General features: G+C 41.5%; 1 protein-coding gene across 4 annotated transcripts in view; it reads left to right on the top strand.

Moving 5' to 3' along the window:
* The window catches only part of adad1 (adenosine deaminase domain containing 1 (testis-specific)), a 73,985-nt gene that overhangs the window by 22,763 nt on the left and 31,846 nt on the right, over positions 1 to 19,376 (top strand). For all 4 annotated transcript variants that reach the window (XM_073042842.1, XM_073042840.1, XM_073042839.1 and 1 more), the window contains 2 exons: positions 2,512 to 2,601; positions 12,914 to 13,039. In XM_073042842.1, coding sequence (XP_072898943.1) covers positions 2,512 to 2,601; positions 12,914 to 13,039 — 216 coding nt within the window. The remainder of the gene's footprint in view (positions 1 to 2,511; positions 2,602 to 12,913; positions 13,040 to 19,376) is intronic.

Here is a 19,376-nt window from a genome sequence, read left to right as displayed (position 1 = left end):
CCTCACAATAGTATGCATTTTCCCTGCAACTAATGCTTTTAAATTCTTATGTTCACATTCATTCTATAATAAATCAAAATCAGGTTTATTGTCGCTACCTTACATTATGTGGTATTTGTTGTCTTTCAGTAGTACAGTGCAAAGACGTTATCATAAGATACAAAATAATTTAAAACAAAAGAACAATGATGCAATATTAATGGACCATTCAGATGAAGCTGTTCCTGAATCATTTGAGTGTGGGTTTTTAGACTCCTGTTACTCCTTCCTGATGGTAGTACCTAAAAGAAAGCATGTCTTGGATGGTGAGGCTCTTGCATGATGGATGCCACCTTCTTGACACATTGCCTTTTGAAAATGTCCTCAATAGTGGGGAGGGTTGTGCCTGTGATGGTGTTGGTTGAGTTGACAAATGCTGCAGTCTTTTTCGTTCCTGTGCATTGGAGCATTCATACCAGACTGAATACAACTAGTCAGAACACTCTCCACTGTACCTCTATAGAAATTTGCAAAAGTTTCTGTAGGTACTAAATTTCATCAGATGCTTATCAAGTAGAGCTGCTAGTGTGCTGCCTTCATAATTGCATCGCTGTTTGGGCCTAGGACATATCCTCCCAGATGTTGACACCTAGAAACTTGAAGCTGTTAGGGCTTAAAGCCTTTTCACTGTTCCCATTGTTAACAAAGTATGCGTGCGGTATACAACCTTGAGATTCGTCTACCCACAGACAGCCATGAAGCAAAGAAAGAAAAGCCATGGAACCCCTTCAAAGAAAAACATCAAACCCCCAACATGCAAAAATAACAAATCACACAAATGGTTAAAAACACAGAATGTGAAACACCAAACCGCAAATCATTCAACTAGTCCAGGCATATTCAGTTCAACTCAATTCAGTTCAATCTAGCTCTGTGTCATTCATTAACTTCATACTGTTTAATCACCAACTCATCAAATCACTTCACTGTAGATGCAAGTGCTTCTGGGTGATGGTCATTGATACAGGTGACTACGCTCTTGGGTACCAGTATAATTGAACCCCACTTGAAGAAAGTGAATTCCACACACAGACAAAGGGTGAGGTTAAAGATCTCAGTGAATGCACCTGCCATTTGATCAGCACAGGTCTTTACTAGTTGTCCGGGTATTTCATCTGGGCCAGATGTTTTAATGGGTTCACCCTCCTGAAGGCTGCTTGCACATTGGCTTCTGAGGTTGAACTCACTGGATCTTCAGGGGATATGGGAGTTCATTATGGTTCCTCCTTGTTTTGACAGTTAAAGCAAGCATAGAAAGCATTGAGCACATTTGGAAGCGAAGCCATTCTGTCTCACATGCCACATTATTTAACTTTATAAGAGGTGATAGTATTTAAGTCCTGCCACAATTGTCAAGCATCCTTCATTGATTTAAGTTTGGTCTGGATTTGCACTTTGCCTGTGAGATGTCTTTCCAGAGATTGTAATTTTCTTCATCACCAGACTTAATGTCAGTGATCTGGCCCTCAGCAGATTTCAGATCTCTTGGGGACACACTTATCTGCAGCTATTTTAATAAATCATATTATATTCAGTCACATCCCCAGAAGAGTCCTTGAACATGGCCCAGTCCACTGACTTGAACCATTTCATAGCTGCTCCTCTGCCTCCTGTGACCACCACCTTTGTGCTAATCTTTGGAGTTTTTCCTCTTTAGCCTCTGCATTTATGCAGATAGGAGAAGGACAGCCAAGTGATCCAATTTACCGAAATAAGATCTAGGCATGGAATGGTTGGCTTCACTTATCTCAGTATAACAGTGGTCCAGTATGTTGGGTCTTCTGGTGCTACAGGTTCTATGCTGATGGTAATTGAACGGGGTTTTTTTTCCAAACAAACCAGGTTGAAGTCTTCGACTGATTTGAAATGCGTTGGGATGGGCTGTTGCTTGTTTGGAGAGGGCACCGTGCAGTATCGTGAGCACTTTATTATAGTCTGCCTCTGGTGGTATGTAAACTGCAGTCAGGTTTACAGATGGATGGCATTTGACAGTTGTTTCTGGTTAGGAGAACACGAGTTGAATAAAACCACCACATCGGAGCACCACCGAGAATTTATCGCGAAGCGCACACTTCCTCCTTTTGTGCATCAGCAATTCAGTCCATTTTGTAAATTGAGAAGTCTTCAGGACTGATCTCTGTATCTGGTGTGCCCAGAGAAAGCACAGTCTCTGTCAGACATAGAATACCACAGGGTCTCGTTTCTCTCTCAATACAGCAAATCTTGCCCTCAGATCCTCAGTTTTGTTCTCCAACAACTGCATATTTGTCAACAAGATGCTGTGTGGAGGAGGCCTCATTCCTGTGCGTTTTTAGCCTGGTTTGTAGTCCTGCCTCATTTCAATAACAATAAACCTCTGTCATCTTAGAGGTGGTAAAATGTTAAGAACAGTAACTGAAAGATGAGGAGATGTTGCTGATTTTAAGGATAAACAAAAATATTTAGAGCAATATTTTGAATGTTTATTTTCAGCTTTGACTTCTGCTGCAGTACCTGGTGAACAAAGTGCAATAGCTGCATCAAGTCTGTCTTCAGGAAATCGCCTAACAAAGCTGGATTATGGTAAGAATATAGTAACTTCCCATAGTACAACATGAATATGATTTGAGCAGAATGGCTGATGCTTCCATATTAGATTGACATCTAGATATGAAATAGACCCATTCAAAAGCAGTGTAAATTCTGTTTTCTAGAGCTCTGTTTGCTTGTAAATAGAAACATGAATCCTGGGCAGAATTTTTAATCTAAGGAGATTTCTACCCTTCCTTTCTTCCCCCCCCCCCCCCCCCCAAAGAAAAGCCGTACAGCATATCATTGTATGTCACACAATGTCACTGCATCAAAACATCTTGCTGTGTTCTTTTTACCTTGAAAGTAGTCTGAGTTTCTCAATTTGAAAGTGTCAGAAGAATTGCCAAGCTATAAACAGATTTTTCTTTTGCCAGTGTCTGTTGGGACAGAACAATGAGTAGTATTATTGATCAATAAAACTATAAAGATGTTGGCTATTATAAAAGTCTAAGTTGATTTTGCATTTACAGGTAAGTTGCTCATTGTTCTCCTATGCTGTTGTTGGAAGTTAGTTCGGAATAGTTCTGGTGGAAACTTGGCTCCAGATTGCTCATTGTAGAGATTGGTCTGCTACTGTCTCCACTCAGCAGAAGCTAGCCTATCAAATAGCTGTGGCTAAATTAGTGTAATCTTCAATGCAATCAAATTTTTTTTGCAATATGGTGACCAGATCTGAATGTGGCACTCAAGCTGTAGTCTAATGATGTATTCAGTTTAGGCTTCACCTCCCTGCTGTTAGTTTCTACTCCTCAACCAGTGAAGTATAACATTTCCTTGCCTTATTGCACTATTCTAAATGCAACAACCTGAGCAATGATATTTTTCTGAAGTCCTCATTGGTAGTCAGTTTTTGAATTATTTGCAAACTATCATGTTCACAGAAATTGGGTTTAAATGATATGTACAGTGGATTCCAGTTAATTGGGACACAATAGGACCAGTGCATTTTGGCCAATTAGTGACCGTCCCAATTAGCCGAAGTTTCATTAAAATAGTCAAAAGGTATAAAAAAAAGACAGACTACCATTTAACTGAGTACAAATGATGCATTTAAATGAAGTACAGAACAAATTGGAACACTGCCAATACAACTATATTATAAAACTGTTCTAGTTCCTAATAGTGATTGATGGAAGAATTCATCTCTACCCTGTTCTTTTGATGGAATGAACAAAATTTGCACAGACACCTAGTGTAAATAATTGACTGCTTTCCTGCATGAAGTCAAAATAAGCAAAATTATCAAAAATTACTACCGTAGATTCCGGACTACAGAGCACACCTGATTAAAAGCCGCTGGCTCTAATTTTAGAAATAAAATCAATTTTTTAATTGTAAAGGCCGCACCGGATTTTAGGCCGCACCGGATTTTCGGCCGCAGGTGTCCCACGTTGTAATATGAGATATTTACACAGAAAGATATTACACGTGAGGATTTTTTAACTTTTAATTAAATCCATATGGTAACAAAAACAAATACATATTGCAAATGCTTTTTTTCGAACCGTGCCCGTAACGCGGCTACTTTTAAATATACGTTGCGTATACTTCTTTACTGAACAACATTCCAATATCTCCTAACGACTGGTAAAAAATATATATACTGCAGCCTACCAGGAAAAGTTATTGATCGCCTTTAACTTAAAAGCAGCGTTTTCGCTCCGCCGTCCCGTTTATCGCAAATGGCATTTTTCCCACAAGACACCGCGAAACCGGGTGTGACGTCATAGCATCCCGCGATGTAGTACAGAAAACAAATATAGTTAAAACTCTTCTAACTTTAACTAGAAAATGAATTACTAAGCAAAAATAAGGCAGCACAATGCTTCGAGTGTTTTCCATGTTGATGAGGGTGAGTACAAATGACTGATTTACAATAATTTAATTGTGAAAGTGCGCTTGATTTATCGTACAATTTCATTGGACCTCTGTGAACTACTCATCAATTTTATTGGTCTACTGTTATGAGGCAAAATGTTTACGAGGCGGCATGAAAAAAATCATGTATTAGCCGCTCCGTATTAAAGGCCGCAAAGTTCAAAGCTGTTCAAAATGTGGGAAAAAAGTAGCGGCTTAAAATCCGGAATCTACGGTACTTTTTGAATTGGCATCCTTTGGCCCAAATGGATAATATAATGCAAGCACACACAACTGAATCTACTTTTTAAAAAAAATTTGCTTCCTAGTGTCCAACATCCACACAAGTGCATGCAACTGATGTTAGTTGGAAACTATTCAGCAACACTCCTCTGACCCACTTAAGGAAATAAAGGGAATTCCAGCTATTTTCTGGAATAATTTCTGTTCTCTGGGAGTTGTCCCAAATAACCGATTAACCAATGGCTCAATTAACTAGAATCCACTGTATTAGAAAAAGCAAGAAGTCTTAGAGATCAAAACTCCAGACAATCTTAGTGGTGCAATTTGTTCATTATTCCCCTCCTTCATAGAGCTAGATGTTAATTATCCATAATATTGTTGTAATGCCCCATGTAGATGTGTTATCAGTCAATTTAAAATAATGGCAGGCACACTTTTTCTTGACAAAAGCAAGTACTCCAGTCTGCTTGGACAAACTTGGATTGTCTTCTTTGGAGCATCAAGGCTGGGAGGAAACCTGATTAAGGCTTACAAATTATTGAGACGTAGGTAGTGTAGACACCCAGAAACTTTGTCAGCTCACGATGTTGTTACGAGCAAATAAAGCTAACAATTAAAAGCCTACTAAGCTAGTCTCTTTTCCCTTCATATGTGCACATTCATGTACCTGTTGAAGAACCTTTAAAATGCCTCTATTGTATTTCCCCCCCCCCCCCCCTACCATCCTTGACACTGCATTCCAGACACCAACCATAGATTCATTTTAATTATTTGTATATGAATCTCTCTGGTTCCATAAGCTGCGTAAGTCCAGGTGAGACAATTTCTGGCCCCGCCAAACGTGTGAGATTGAGATGTAAGCCCACCCCAAAACCCCTGTTTGTGTGGATGCTGCAGGATTAGTTATCCTGTTACAAATAAGTACCATGAAATAACAGACAGTACATCACATAGAATTAAACGATTTAGCTTTATAACTAACTTGACTAAAGGGTTAGTAAATAAAAGGCAAAAAAAAGTAAGGAGCCCATTTTAATGAAACAGTCTAGTGTGCACAAGTTGGAACTCACAGTTTCTCCTTCGCCGATCCTCCTTCAAACTCCCCGAGCTTCATCAAGTCGTGGCCCCGCTACAGGTACAGTCCTACGACCTCTTCTCTCCGGAGTCTTCTCCCTTCATCTCTTGCCGAACAAAAGACCCAGCTCTCACCAGTGTCAGGCACACAACACAAAAAACACACTCCGTTCATTGGGTAGCTCACGTTCCAAAGCACCCATTATCTCTAAGCATAACCTGAACACTGCTTCTGCAGAAAGATCACTACGTTAGCAGTGAAACCTTTCCCAGGGTGTTACATATATTTATTCCGCATGCATCAAACATACAGTGAAATGTGTCATTTGCATTAACCAACACAAACTAAGAATTTGCTGAGGGCTGTCCAAAAGTATTGCCACATATTCCAACACCAACATAGCATGACCACAATATCCATTAGAACAGCACAACCAACAAAACAACCTCTAAACAAGCCCTTTCCTGCTTTCCCTCCACCTATTCAAATGCACAGACAAACCTCCAACACCAGGTCAGGCTGTCTCCAGTCTTACAACTTCCAGTCCCTGGCTATGAGCTCACAGACATCAAGGGTTCAATTTCTGGATACATCATCTGGCATCCAACTCGTGTAGTAAGTCTCAACTTTTGGAATCATCAACTTTAGCCTTTGACTTTCCCATCTTTGATATCGACCCCAGGACTTGCTGAATTTGGGGGTGACTAGCCCTCGTGCATTCTTCACGCACAGATCTCTGATCCTAGGACTCGCTGGCCTGGAGGGTCACCAGCCCTTGTTCATGGAGCAAGTCAACTTCGGCCATTGACCATGTGTATCACTCACTGGTCTTCAGCATCCATTTGTAAGTCATAAGACTTGGGAGCAGAATTAGGCCATTTGGCCTATTGGATTTTCTCTGTCATTCCATAAATGGCTGATTTTATTATCCCTCTCAAACCCATTCTCCTGCCTTCTCTTCCTAAACCATTGACACCCTTATTCATTGAGAAGCTATCAGTATCTGCCTTAAATATACTCAAATGAACTGGCCTGCAGAGATATCTGTGGGAATGAACTCCACAGATTCGGCACTCTTAGCTAAAGTCACACCAGGGCCTCAGGGAAACAGATGATAAGTTGGTAACAGTCAGGAGAGGGAAGGGCAGGAGTCAGTTGCTAGAGAGCACCCTGTGGCTGTACCCCTTGACAATAAGTACTCCTGCTTGAGTACTGTTTGGTTGGGGGGGGGGGGGGGGAGAGAGACAGTGCGCCTCTGGCACAGAATTTGTCCCTATGGCTCAGAAGGGTAGGAAAAGGGAGAGGATGGCAGCAGTGATGGGGACTCTACAGTTAGGGGGTCAGACAGGCGATTCTGTGGATGCAGGAAAGAAGCACAGATGATAGATCATTAATGGAGAATGTGTGGAGCAGGTTAAGACCTACAAGTATCTGGGAGTACAGTTAGACGAGAAGCTAGACTGGACTGCCAACACAGATGCCTTGTGCAGGAAGGCACAGAGTCGACTGTACTTCCTTAGAAGGTTGGCGTCATTCAATGTCTGTAGGAGGAAGCATTAAGAAGAGGGACGCCTCACGTCTTAATAAGCTGGTAAGGAAAGTACTGTCGTGGGCAAAGTACTGGAGAGTTTAACATCAGTAGCTGAGCGAAGGGCGCTGAGTAGGCTACGGTCAATTATGGAAAACTCTGAACATCCTCTACATAGCACCATCCAGAGACAGAGAAGCAGTTTCAGCGACAGGTTACTATCGATGCAATGCTCCTCAGACAGGATGAAGAGGTCAATACTCCCCAATGCCATTAGGCTTTACAATTCTACCGCCAGGACTTAAGAACTTTTTAAAAGCTATTATTAATGCTTTTTGAGATAGTGATTTAGATGCATATCAGATTTTTTACTGAGTTAAGTATTGTATGTAATTAGTTTTGCTACAACAAGTGTATGAGACATTGGAAAAAAGTTGAATTTCCCCATGGGGATGAATAAAGTATCTATCTATCTATCTATCATCTAGTTTGCCTCCTGGGTGCCAGGGTCAGGGCAGTTTCTGAAGGAGAAGGAGAACAGCCAGAGGTCGTGGTACATATTGGTACCAACGACGTAGGCAGGAAAAGGGCAGAAGTCCTGAAAGTAGACTACAGGGATAGGAAGGAACTTGAGAAGCAGGACCACAAAGGTAGCAATCTCGGGATTACTGCCTGTGTCAAGTGGCAGCAAATATAGGAATAGAGTGAGGTAGAGGATCAATGCATGGCTGAGGGATTGGTGCAGAAGGCAGGGATTCAGATTTCTGTATCATTGGGATCTCTTTTGGGGCAGGAGTGACCTGTACAAAAAGGACGGGTTGCACTTGTGCACTTGAATCCCAGAGGGACCAATATCCTGGCAGGGAGATTTGCTAAGGCTATTGGGAGAGTTTAAACTAGGGCTGCTGGGTGGTGGAAACGGAATTGAAGAGACGGAGGAAGAGGCAGTTGGTTCACAAATAGAGAATGCTTGGAGACAGTGCAAGAGGGAGGATAGGCAGGTGATAGAGAAGGATGGAATATTATGAATAAAGCAGATGAGTGTGGATCAGTACTTGGAGCTATAATGTTGTGACCTATACAGAGACTGGTATGGCTCAGGGGCAGGAATGGCTACTTCAGGTTACAGGCTTTAGATGTTTCAGAAAGGACAGGGAGGGAGGCAAAAGAGGCGGGGGCATGGTACTGTTGATCAGAGTTAGTGTCACGACTGTAGAAAAGGAGGAAGACATGGAGATTTAATCTACGGAGTCTCTGTGGGTGGAAATTAGGAACCAGAAGGGGTCAATAACTCTATTGGGTGTTTTTTATAGATCACTCATAGTAACAGGAACATGAGAGCAGATAGGAAGACAGATTCTGGAAAGGTGTAATAATAACAATGTTGTCCTGGTGGGAGATTTTAATTTCCCAAATATCGATTGGCATGTCCCTAGACCGAGGGGTTTAGATGGGGTGGAGTTTGTTAGGTCTGTTCAGGAAGGTTTCTTGACACAATATGCTGATAAGACTACAGTAGGAGAGGCTGTACTTGATCTGGTATTGGGAAATGAACCTGGTCAAATGTCAGGTCTCTCAGTGGGAGAGCCTTTTGGAGAGAGTGAGCACAATTCTATCTCCTTTACCATAGCATTGGAGAGGATAGGAACAGACAAGTTAGGGAAGTGTTTAATTGGAATAAGGGGAAATATGAGGCTATCAGGCAGGAACTTGGAAGCATAAATTTTGAACAGATGTTCTCAGGGAAATGTACGGAAGAAATGTGGCAAATGTTCAGGGGATATTTGCGAGGAGTTCTGCATTGATATGTTCCAATGAGACAGAGAAAGGATGGTAGGGTATCGGAACCGTGGTGTACAAAGGCTGTAGTAAATCTAGTCAAGAAGAAAAGAAGAGCTTACGGAAGGTTCAAAAAACTAGGTAATGGTAGAGGTCTAGAGGATTATAAAGCCAGCAGGAAGGAGCTTAAGAAAGAAATTGGGAGAGCCCAGAAGGGGCCATGAGAAGGCCTTGGCCGACAGGATTAAGGAAAATCCCAAGGCATTTTACAAGTATGTCAAGAGCAAGAGGATAAGACATGAGAGAATAGGAACAATCAAGTGTGATAGTGGAAAAGTTTGTATGGGACTGGATGAGATGGCAGAGGTATTTAATGAGTAATTGGCTTTACTCTTCACTATGGAAAAAGATCTTGTGATTGTACGGATGACTTACAGCAGACTGAAAAGCTTGAGCACGTAGATATTAAGAAAGAGGATGTGCTGGAACTTTTGAAAAGCATCAAGTTGGATAAGTCACCGGGACCAGACAAGACATACCCCAGGCTATTGTGGGAGATGAGGGAGGAGATTGCTGAATCTCTGGCGATGATCTCTGCATCATCAATGGGGAGGGGACAGGTTCTGGAAGATTGGAGGGTTGCAGATGTTGATCCATTATTCAAGAAAGGGAATAGAGATAGCCCAGGAAATTAGAGACCAGTGAGTCTTACTTCAGTGGTTGATAAGTTGATGAAGAAGATCCTGAGAGGCAGGATTTATGAACATTTGGAGAGGCATAATATGATTAGGAATAGTCAGCATGACTTTGTCAAAGGCTGGTTGTGCCTGTAAGCCTGATTGAATTTTTTGAGGATGTGACTAAACACATTGATGAAGGCAGAGCAGTAGACATAGTGTATATGGATTTCAGCAAGGCATTTGACAAGGTACCCTATGCAAGGCTTATTGAGAAAGTAAGGAGGCATGGGATCCAGAACAGGCTTGCCCACAGAAGGTCATATTCTGTGTGGAGGTGGGTGACGAGTGGTGTGCCTCAGGGATCTGTTCTGGGACCCTTACTCTTTGTGATTTTTATAAATGGATGAGGAAGTGGAGGGATGGGTTAGTAAATTTGCTGATGACACAAAGGTTGGGGGTGTTGTGGTAGTGTGAAGGGCTGTCAGAGGTTACAGCAGGACATTGATAGGCTGCAAAACTGGGCTGAGAAGTGACATGGAGTTCAACCCAGATAAGTGTGAGGTGGTTCAGTTTGGTAGGTCAAATATGATGGTAGAATATAGTATTAATGGTAAGACTCTTGGCATTGTGGAGGATCAGAGGGATCTTAGGGTCCGAGTCCATTGGACGCTCAAAGCTGCTGCGCAGGTTGACTTTGTGGTTCTGAAAGCATGCTGTGCTTCCGCTTTCATCAATTATGCATTGAGTTTAGGGGCCGAGAGGTAATGTTACAGCTATATGACCCTGGTCAGACCCCACCTGGAGTACTGTGCTCAGTTCTAGTCACCTCACTAAAGGAAAGATGTGGAAACCATAGAAAGGGTGCAGAGAAGATTAACAAGGATGTTGCCTGGATTAGGGAGCATGCCTTGTGACAACAAGTTGAGTGAACTCCGCCTTTTTTCTTGGAGCGATGGAAGATGAGAGGTGACCTGATAGAGGCATATAAGATGAGAGGCATTGATCATGTGGATAGTCAGAGGCTTTTTCCCGGGGCCAAAGTGGCTAGCACGACACAGTTTTAAGGTGCTTGGATGTAAATACAGAGTTGTCAGGGGCAAGTTTTTTATGCAGAGAGTGGTGAGTTCGTGGAATGGGCTGCTGGCTACGGTGGTGGAGGCAGATACGATAGGGTCTTTTAAGAGACTCCTGGATAGGTACATGGAGCTCAGAAAAATAGAGGACTATGGGTAACCCTAGGTAATTTCTAAGGTCAGGACATTTTCAGCACAGCTTTGTGGGCCAAAGGGCCTGCATTGCACTGTAGGTTTTCTATGTTTCTAAAGAATTTTTTTTTCATCTTGTTGTATCTCTGTTAAGTTACTCCTCAGCCTCCTTATTTCCAGGGAGAGCAACCTATCATAGATGAGGTACATAGACGAGTTCAGGGAAAGGGAGGGTGATACTCCAGACATTCACATTAAGGAGGAGGAGATGTTAGATGTTCTTGGAGCTCATAAAATTGGATAAATCACTGGAGCGTGATGCGATATATCCCAGTTTGCTATAGGCGAGAGAAAAGATGGCTAGAACACTGATAGTTTTACATCTTTCCTAGGTAGAGATGAAGTACATGCCTAGAGAATAGCAAATACATCAGGGATAACCCTGGTAACTTCAGGGCAATCAATCTTGAATCTAGGGTAGGAATTATTTGAAAAAATATTAAGGAATGGGATTTATTTGTACTTGATAAGGTTTGATTAGGGATAGTCATGGTAGTGGGAAATCCTATATCACTAATTTGACTGAATTTATGGGATAAACTGACAAAATTGATATAAGTTTGGATTATTGATGGGCAGAGTGGTGGTGGAGGGTTACTTTTCTGATTGGAAGTCTGTGAGTAATGGTATGTGACAAAGGTTGGTGCTGTGACCTTTGATGTTTGTCAAATACGTTAATGGTTTGGATGTGAATGCAGAAGGTGTGATTCGTAATATGGGGTGTACATTTCAAGGAAAGGCTGCATAGGCTACAGCGTGATCAGCTGAAAGGTTGAAAGGAGAAATTGTAGATGGAACTGAACCTTAGTTAGTGCTAAGTGATACATTTTGGAAGATAAAATAAGGGTAGAGGATACAACGTAAATGCTAGGAACCTTGAAGGTGCTGATGAACCGGAGTCATGAGAGTTTCGTAGATCACTGAAAATGGCTGCACCAGTATATAAAGTGATTCTAAAAAAGGCATGCAAGTCATTTGCTTTCTTCTGTCATAAATATAAGAGAGAAGAGATCATGTTCAGGAAGGATATGATTGTGCTGGAGTTGGTACAGAGGAGAGTCACTAGGATGCTGTCTGAAATGAAGTATTTCATTTATAAAGAGAGATTGGCTGGGTTGTTCTCCCTGGAGCTAAAGGGGCTGAGGTACACAAAATTGAGAGGGAGTAGAAAGGATAGATGGTAAGAATCGTTTATCAGGCTGGATGGAGGTGTTTAAAATCAATATAACATTGAGAGTTGCTATACTATACATAGAGTGTTGGAGGTTTGGAGAGGTTCTGAGGAGAAACTTCTTTTCAGCATTGCTGGAATCTGAAATATGTATTGGAGGTAGCTATTTTCACAAAGCTTAAGCATCCAGCTGAGGTTTAGAAGGCTATAGATCAAATAGTGGTAAACTGGATGTGTTCAATGATTAGTATGGACATTGGGCCATGGAGCCTATTGCTTTGCTGCACAGTGGACAGTGGAATTGCTTAAGTAATTTACTGCTCTTTTGTGAAATAAACCATATTAATCTCATTTCTCTTTCAGCCCTTTTGCAGAACAGATTTAAAATTTTTTCTCATCAATTTTAAGACCAGCTCTGCAGGCATCTTTGAATTAGTTTTGGTTCTGCCACTTGTTTATGGTAGTGAAAACTGATTATTAACTTAAGTCTTGACAGTGATTTGGAAAATGTAAATAAAAAGTAAATATCTTTTCTGTGACTTCAATGATTCATTTAATATTTATGTTTCATTTTCCGTCTGCTCTAATATATCAAGGTACTTTTGGTCTGAAGTCATATTTTACTGTAATTATTTCAATATAATATTTGGATATATAGATGTTTTCCATATATGGATACATTGTTCCTTCAATATCTTCTTGTAGAAGGAAGAAATTTGTATTACAAAGCTGTTTCCATAGCCTGCAGAGAAGTTTTTGACAAGCTGACTGCTAACCTGCCTGAATATCAGAATTGCAGTAGTTCTTTGGCTGCTTTTGTGGTTGAAAGATGTGAGTATAGTAAAATGAATTTTACATATGTAAGTCACAGACATGTTATCATGCCTTTAACAGCTAAGTAAGAATGACTAACGGAAAATGCTTTTTAAAAAAACTCAGTAGGTCAGGCAGCATCTATCAATTTTTTTTTTATCTCCGGTGTTAACTGTTTCTCTTACCAGGGATCTGTTTTCTAGCATTTACTGAGTTTTTAAATTTTAGCATCTTTTTATTGCATAAGAACTGAGGTAAGGTCTACTGCCAGCTGATTATTATCTTAAGCATCCAACCAGTGGCATCGATAACATTTGTTCACTGCATTGCAGTGGTGAGGTGGTGGAAATGGATATTATGTGTTTCTGGTGCTAATTAAAAATATCATGGACTTAATAAGGAAAGTGCAGTCTGAGTGCAAAACATGAGAACAGAATCCTAGTAAAGGAATTTGCTGCAATGGCATTTGTTTTTATTTTCTTAAATCTTGGATTATTCACAATGCAGTTATTAGAAAATGTCTGTTCTCCAGCAACACAATAATTTGGAAAAAAAAATGGGAAGTAGATCAAAGCTGGCATTTCAGTTTTCACCAAAAGTTTTGTGAAACTGCAAAATATTATGTAACCTTGTAAGAGTTAAACTACCGTAGATTCCGGACTACAGAGCGCACCTGATTAAAAGCCGCTGGCTCTAATTTTAGAAATAAAATCAATTTTTTAATTGTAAAGGCCGCACCGGATTTTCGGCCGCAGGTGTCCCACGTTGTAATATGAGATATTTACACAGAAAGATATTACACGTGAGGATTTTTTAACTTTTAATTAAATCCATATGGTAACAAAAACAAATACATATTGCAAATGCTTTTTTTCGAACCGTGCCCGTAACGCGGCTACTTTTAAATATACGTTGCGTATACTTCTTTACTGAACAACATTCCAATATCTCCTAACGACTGGTAAAAAATATATATACTGCAGCCTACCAGGAAAAGTTATTGATCGCCTTTAACTTAAAAGCAGCGTTTTCGCTCCGCCGTCCCGTTTATCGCAAACGGCATTTTTCCCACAAGACACCGCGAAACCGGGTGTGACGTCATAGCATCCCGCGATGTAGTACAGAAAACAAATATAGTTAAAACTCTTCTAACTTTAACTAGAAAATGTATTACTAAGCGAAAATATTATAAACTAAATAACTGCCATAAGGCAGCACAATGCTTCGAGTGTTTTCCATGTTGATGAGGGTGAGTACAAATGACTGATTTACAATAATTTAATTGTGAAAGTGCGCTTGATTTATCGTACAATTTCATTGGACCTCTGTGAACTACTCATCAATTTTATTGGTCTACTGTTATGAGGCAAAATGTTTACAAGGCGGCATGAAAAAAATCATGTATTAGCCGCTCCGTATTAAAGGCCACAAAGTTCAAAGCTGTTCAAAATGTGGGAAAAAAGTAGCGGCTTAAAATCCAGAATCTACGGTAATAAAATAGTTGTACTCACCACCACTTTTACAACTCTATTTCTTACTTTCAAATGATTTGATTTAATATCAAAACATGTATACAGTATACAACATGAAATTCTTACTCTGCAAATATCCATGAAACGGGGGGGGAGACCCAAAGAATGAATGACAGAAAACATTAGAATCCCAAACCCCCCCCCCATGTGCAAGCAGCAGCAAAAGCATCAACCCCCTCCACCACCCACCATGCATGCAATAGCAGAGCCCCCAAAGAGACAATGATCTAGTGTCCACCAATAACTACTGACCATCCTAACACATTGACATCTCAAACAAACTGTCTCACTAGTGAGGGGGAGAGAGAGAGCCCAACAGCTCACGGTTTTAATGTTACAATCTTCCATGTTGCTTCTCCAAGCCCCCTGACTCGAGGACTCGTCACCTTAAAGAGGGGGAGAGAGATTGCTGGAGTACAGCGGACTTCCAACAGCAGTGCACACTGCCTGCTGCCTCAATGTTTCAATCTCCCACAACACTTCAATCAGCAATATTGGTAAGGAATCGTGTTATCTACAGGGTCGCACCCCAAAGGTGCACGTCTTCCAGGCCACACCTGGAGTTATTGAATTACCAAGCCGCACAGCAAGAAAGAGACGCCACCAATGGAGAACCATAGTTTTCTTCCAATTACAATAGACAGTAGGTGCAGGAGTAGGCCATTCGGCCCTTCTAGCCAGCACCACCATTCACTGTGATCATGGCTGATCATACACAGTCAGTACCCTGTTCCTGCCCTCTCCCCATATCCCTTGACCCCGCTATCTATAAGAGCTCCAACTCTCTCTTGAATGCATCCAGAGACTTGGCCTCCACTGCCTTCTGGGGCAAAGCATTCCACATATCCACCACTGTCTGGGTGAAAAAGTTTTTCCGCATCTCTGTTCTAAATGGCCTACCACTTATTCTTAAACTGTGGCCTCTAGTTCTGGACTCACCCATCAGCGGGAACATGCTTCCTGCCTCCAGCGTGTCTAATTATTGTACCTCTTTCACAAACTCTTGCAGTGTGTCCTACCTGCACTTTTTAATATCTGTGGCACACAGGATACCAGTTTGACAGTGGTATTGAAGTTCTTTGAACTCTTCAGAAGGCTCTCAGTAATTTCAGGTCAGCCATGATCTTATTGAATGGTGGAACAGGCTCGATGGGCCAGATGGCCTACTCCTGCTCCTATTTCTTATGTTCTCGTACTGTATTAATTTATTACATTCTTGAAGTTGAATGCTGCTGACAGCCTGGTCCAGCAGTCTGCTGGGAGTGCACCCCATAGCAGTTTTCTTTTTGTAGTTGTCATTCTGCAGTCCCAAGAAAAAATGTTTAACCTTTGAACTTTTTAGTGTAGATACTCAGGTAATGCAGCTGAGTTCCTGAAGTTAGATCCACTCATAGTGAGGGAACTGAAATATATTTCCAAGTTGGAATGCTTTGTAACTTGGAATCATAAGCATTTATAACACATTCCAAATCTCTGTACTGATCCTGAAAGAGTGACACTGCCTAATCTCACCTTCCAGCATTTAGTAGCCTTGCAGGTCATAGCTCCTCAGATGCACATTTGACTCTTTTATTAATATATAAAAGTCATGAAGGTTTCTTCCTCTCCTACTTTTTCAGGCAGAGAGTTCCAAATCTTCCTTGCTGTCTTGGTGATGGTTTTGTCCCTGTCTCCCTCCTGTCTTTCTATTATTTTATATTGGTGCTGCAGGGTTTTTGATCCTTAACTGAAGAAAATGCATCTGGTGTTTCTAGACCTTTCACAATTTTTTCATCTTAAGTTTCTTTTTACCATCTTCTTTTCCATTGAAAATAATCCTAGATTATCTAATCTTTCTTCATATATGCAATTTTCCCATCCTGACAATGTCTCTTGTAGTCGAATCAGATGTTTTCTTTCCTGGTGTCCAGAATTATATTAGTTACTTCAGCCATAGCCAGATAAAGTTCAAGAGCCACGCTTCTGTTCAGATAACTTGTGACTACACTTGAGCATCTCCATTGCATATCACAACATCCAAGTGCTTTACTGCTAACTACTGAAGCAAGCAATCTACTCCAAACTCTGTGACTAGGAGAGAATTCCAAAGAGGTCAAAGAAAACATTTCAAGAACCTACTCAAAAGTTTCTTTGGGGGAAAATTCTACGCCTTCTGCAGGGTGTAGAATTCCATAATTCATGAATGGTAAATATGGGGAAAGAATTTGAGGAGGAGTGAAGGGCTCATGAGATAATTGGCAGGGACAAATAAAAGGACTGGTAACAGAAGAGGAGCAGCCGGTGTGTGAGTGGCTTAGGGTAGGAGTGGTGCTTTGAGGCTTTGGCTCGAGCAGAGGCTGAGGACGAGCTTGCTCCAAGTTAGTAGGTAATGGAGGCAGCAGTTAGGGTAGTTGAGTGCTCCATATGTATGTGGGAAGTCAGGGACAGCACAATTGTCCCTGATGACTACACCTGTAAAAGGTGCATCCAGCTGCAGCTCCTGACAAACCGAGTTAGGGAACTGGAGCTGGATGAACTTCGGATCATTCGTGAGGCAGAGGCAGAAATAGATGAGTTTCAGGGAGGTAGTCACCCCTAAAATTCAGGAGGCAGGTAGCTGGGTGACTGTCAGGAGAGGGAAGGGGAATAGACAGGAAGAGTAGAGCACCCCTGTGGTCATTCTCACAACAATAAGTATACAGTTTTGGATACTGTTGATGGGGATGACCTACCTGGGACAAGTTGTGGTCGCATCTCTGGCATGGAGACTGGATCCTCAGCTCAAAAAGGAAGGAGGGTAAAAAGGAGAGCAGTAGTGATAGGGGATTCGATAGACGGTCAGAGAAGCAGTTTTGTGGGAAAGATTGAGAATCCTGGATGGTCTATTGCCTCCCTGGTGCCAGGGTCTGCGATATCTTGGATCGAGTTCTCTGTATTCTGAAGAGGGTGAGCAGCCAGATGTCGTGGTCCATATAGGGATCAATGACATGGATAGGAAGAAGGAGGAGGTCCTGCAAAGAGAGTTTAGGGAGTTAGGTGCAAAGTTGAAGGACAGGACTTCCAGGGTTGCAATCTCAGGATTGCTCCCAGTGCCACGTGCTAGTGAGGCTAGAAATAGGAAGATAATGCAGCTAAATACGTGGCTAAGGAGATGGTGCAGGAGGGAGGACTTCATGTTTCTGGACAATTGGGCTTTGTTCCAGGGAAGGTGGGACCTGTTCCAACGGGATGGTTTGCACCTGAACTGGAAGGGGACTAACATCCTTGCGGGTAGGTTAGCTAGTGCTGCTCTGGAGGGTTTAAACTAGATTTGCATGGAGAGGGGAACCAGAGTGTTAAGAGCAGATTGTGAGGTGGAGGAGGATAAAGGTCATGCGAGGACTGCTTATGTGGACAGAAATCAAAGGTTTGTATGTGGTAGAGATGTTCTCAGGTGCCAAACTGAAGAGATTGGGGAAGAGGTGTCTGGCTTTCAAATAGAGAAAGATTGGAGACTGTGCGAGAGGGAGGATAGGCAGGTGATAGAGAAGGGACGCGCTCAGACCGAAGGTTTGAGATGTATCTAATTTAACGCAAGGAGTGTTGTGAACAAAGTGGATGAGCTTAGAGTGTGGATCAGTATTTGGAGATACGATGTGGTGGCCATTACAGAGACTTGGATGGCTCAGGACAGGAATGGTTACTTCAAGTGCAGGTTTTAGATGTTTCAGAAAGGACAGGGAGGGAGACAAAAGAGGTAGGGGGTGTGGCACTGTTGATCAGAGATAGGGTCACGGCTGCAGAAAAGGTGAACGTCATGGAGGGATTGTCTACGGAGTCTCTGTGGGTGGAGATTAGGAACAGGAAAGGGTCAATAATTTTACTGGGTGTTTTTTTTATAGGCCGCACGATAGTAACAGGGATAACGAGGACCATTTAGGGAAACAGATCCTGGAAAGGTGTAATAATAACAAAGTTGTTGTGATAGAAGATTTTAATTTCCCAAATTAGATAGGCATCTCCCTAGAGCAAGGGGTTTAGATGAGATGGAGTTTGTTAGGTGTGTTCAGGAAGGTTTCTTGACACAATATATAGATAAGCCTATAAGAGGAGAGGCTGTACTTGATTTGGTATTGGAAAATGAGCCTGGTCAAGTGTCAGATCAATCAGTGGGAGAGCATTTTGGAGATAGTGATCATAATTCTATCTCCTTTACCATTGCATTGGAGAGAGATAGGAACAAACAAGTTAGAAACATTTAATTGGAGTAAGGGGAATTATGAGGCTATCAGGCAGGAAATTGGAAAGAATGTTCTCAAAGAAAAGTATGGAAGAAATGTAGCAAATGATCAGAGAATATTTGTGTGAAGTTCTGCATAGGTACGTTCCAATGAGACAAAAGATATGGTAGGGTGCAGGAATCGTGGTGTACAAAGGCTGTAATAAATCTGCTCAAGAAGAAAAGAAAAGCTTACAATAGGTTCAGAGAGCTAGGTAATGTTAGAGATTTAAAAGATTATAAGGATAACAGGAAGGAGCTTAAGAAGGAAATTAGGAGAGCCAGAAGGGGCCATGAGAAAGCCTTGGCAGGCAGGATTAAGGAAAACTCCAAGGCATTCTATAAGTATGTGAAGAGAAGGAGGTAAGACATGAAAGAATAGGATCTATCAAATGTGACAGTGGAAAAGTGTGTATGGAACCAGAGGAAATAGCAGACATACTTAATGAATACTTCATATTCACTATGGAAAAGGCTCTTGGTGATAATAATGGCAACTTGCAGCAGATTGAAAAGCTTGAGCATGTAGATATTAAGAAAGAGGATGTGCTGGAGCTTTTGGAAAGCATCAAGTCGGATAAGTTGC

Source organism: Hemitrygon akajei, chromosome 4 (genome assembly GCF_048418815.1).
Source record: "Hemitrygon akajei chromosome 4, sHemAka1.3, whole genome shotgun sequence".
NCBI lineage: Eukaryota > Metazoa > Chordata > Chondrichthyes > Myliobatiformes > Dasyatidae > Hemitrygon > Hemitrygon akajei.
This window is presented reverse-complemented; position numbering and strand designations above follow the sequence as displayed.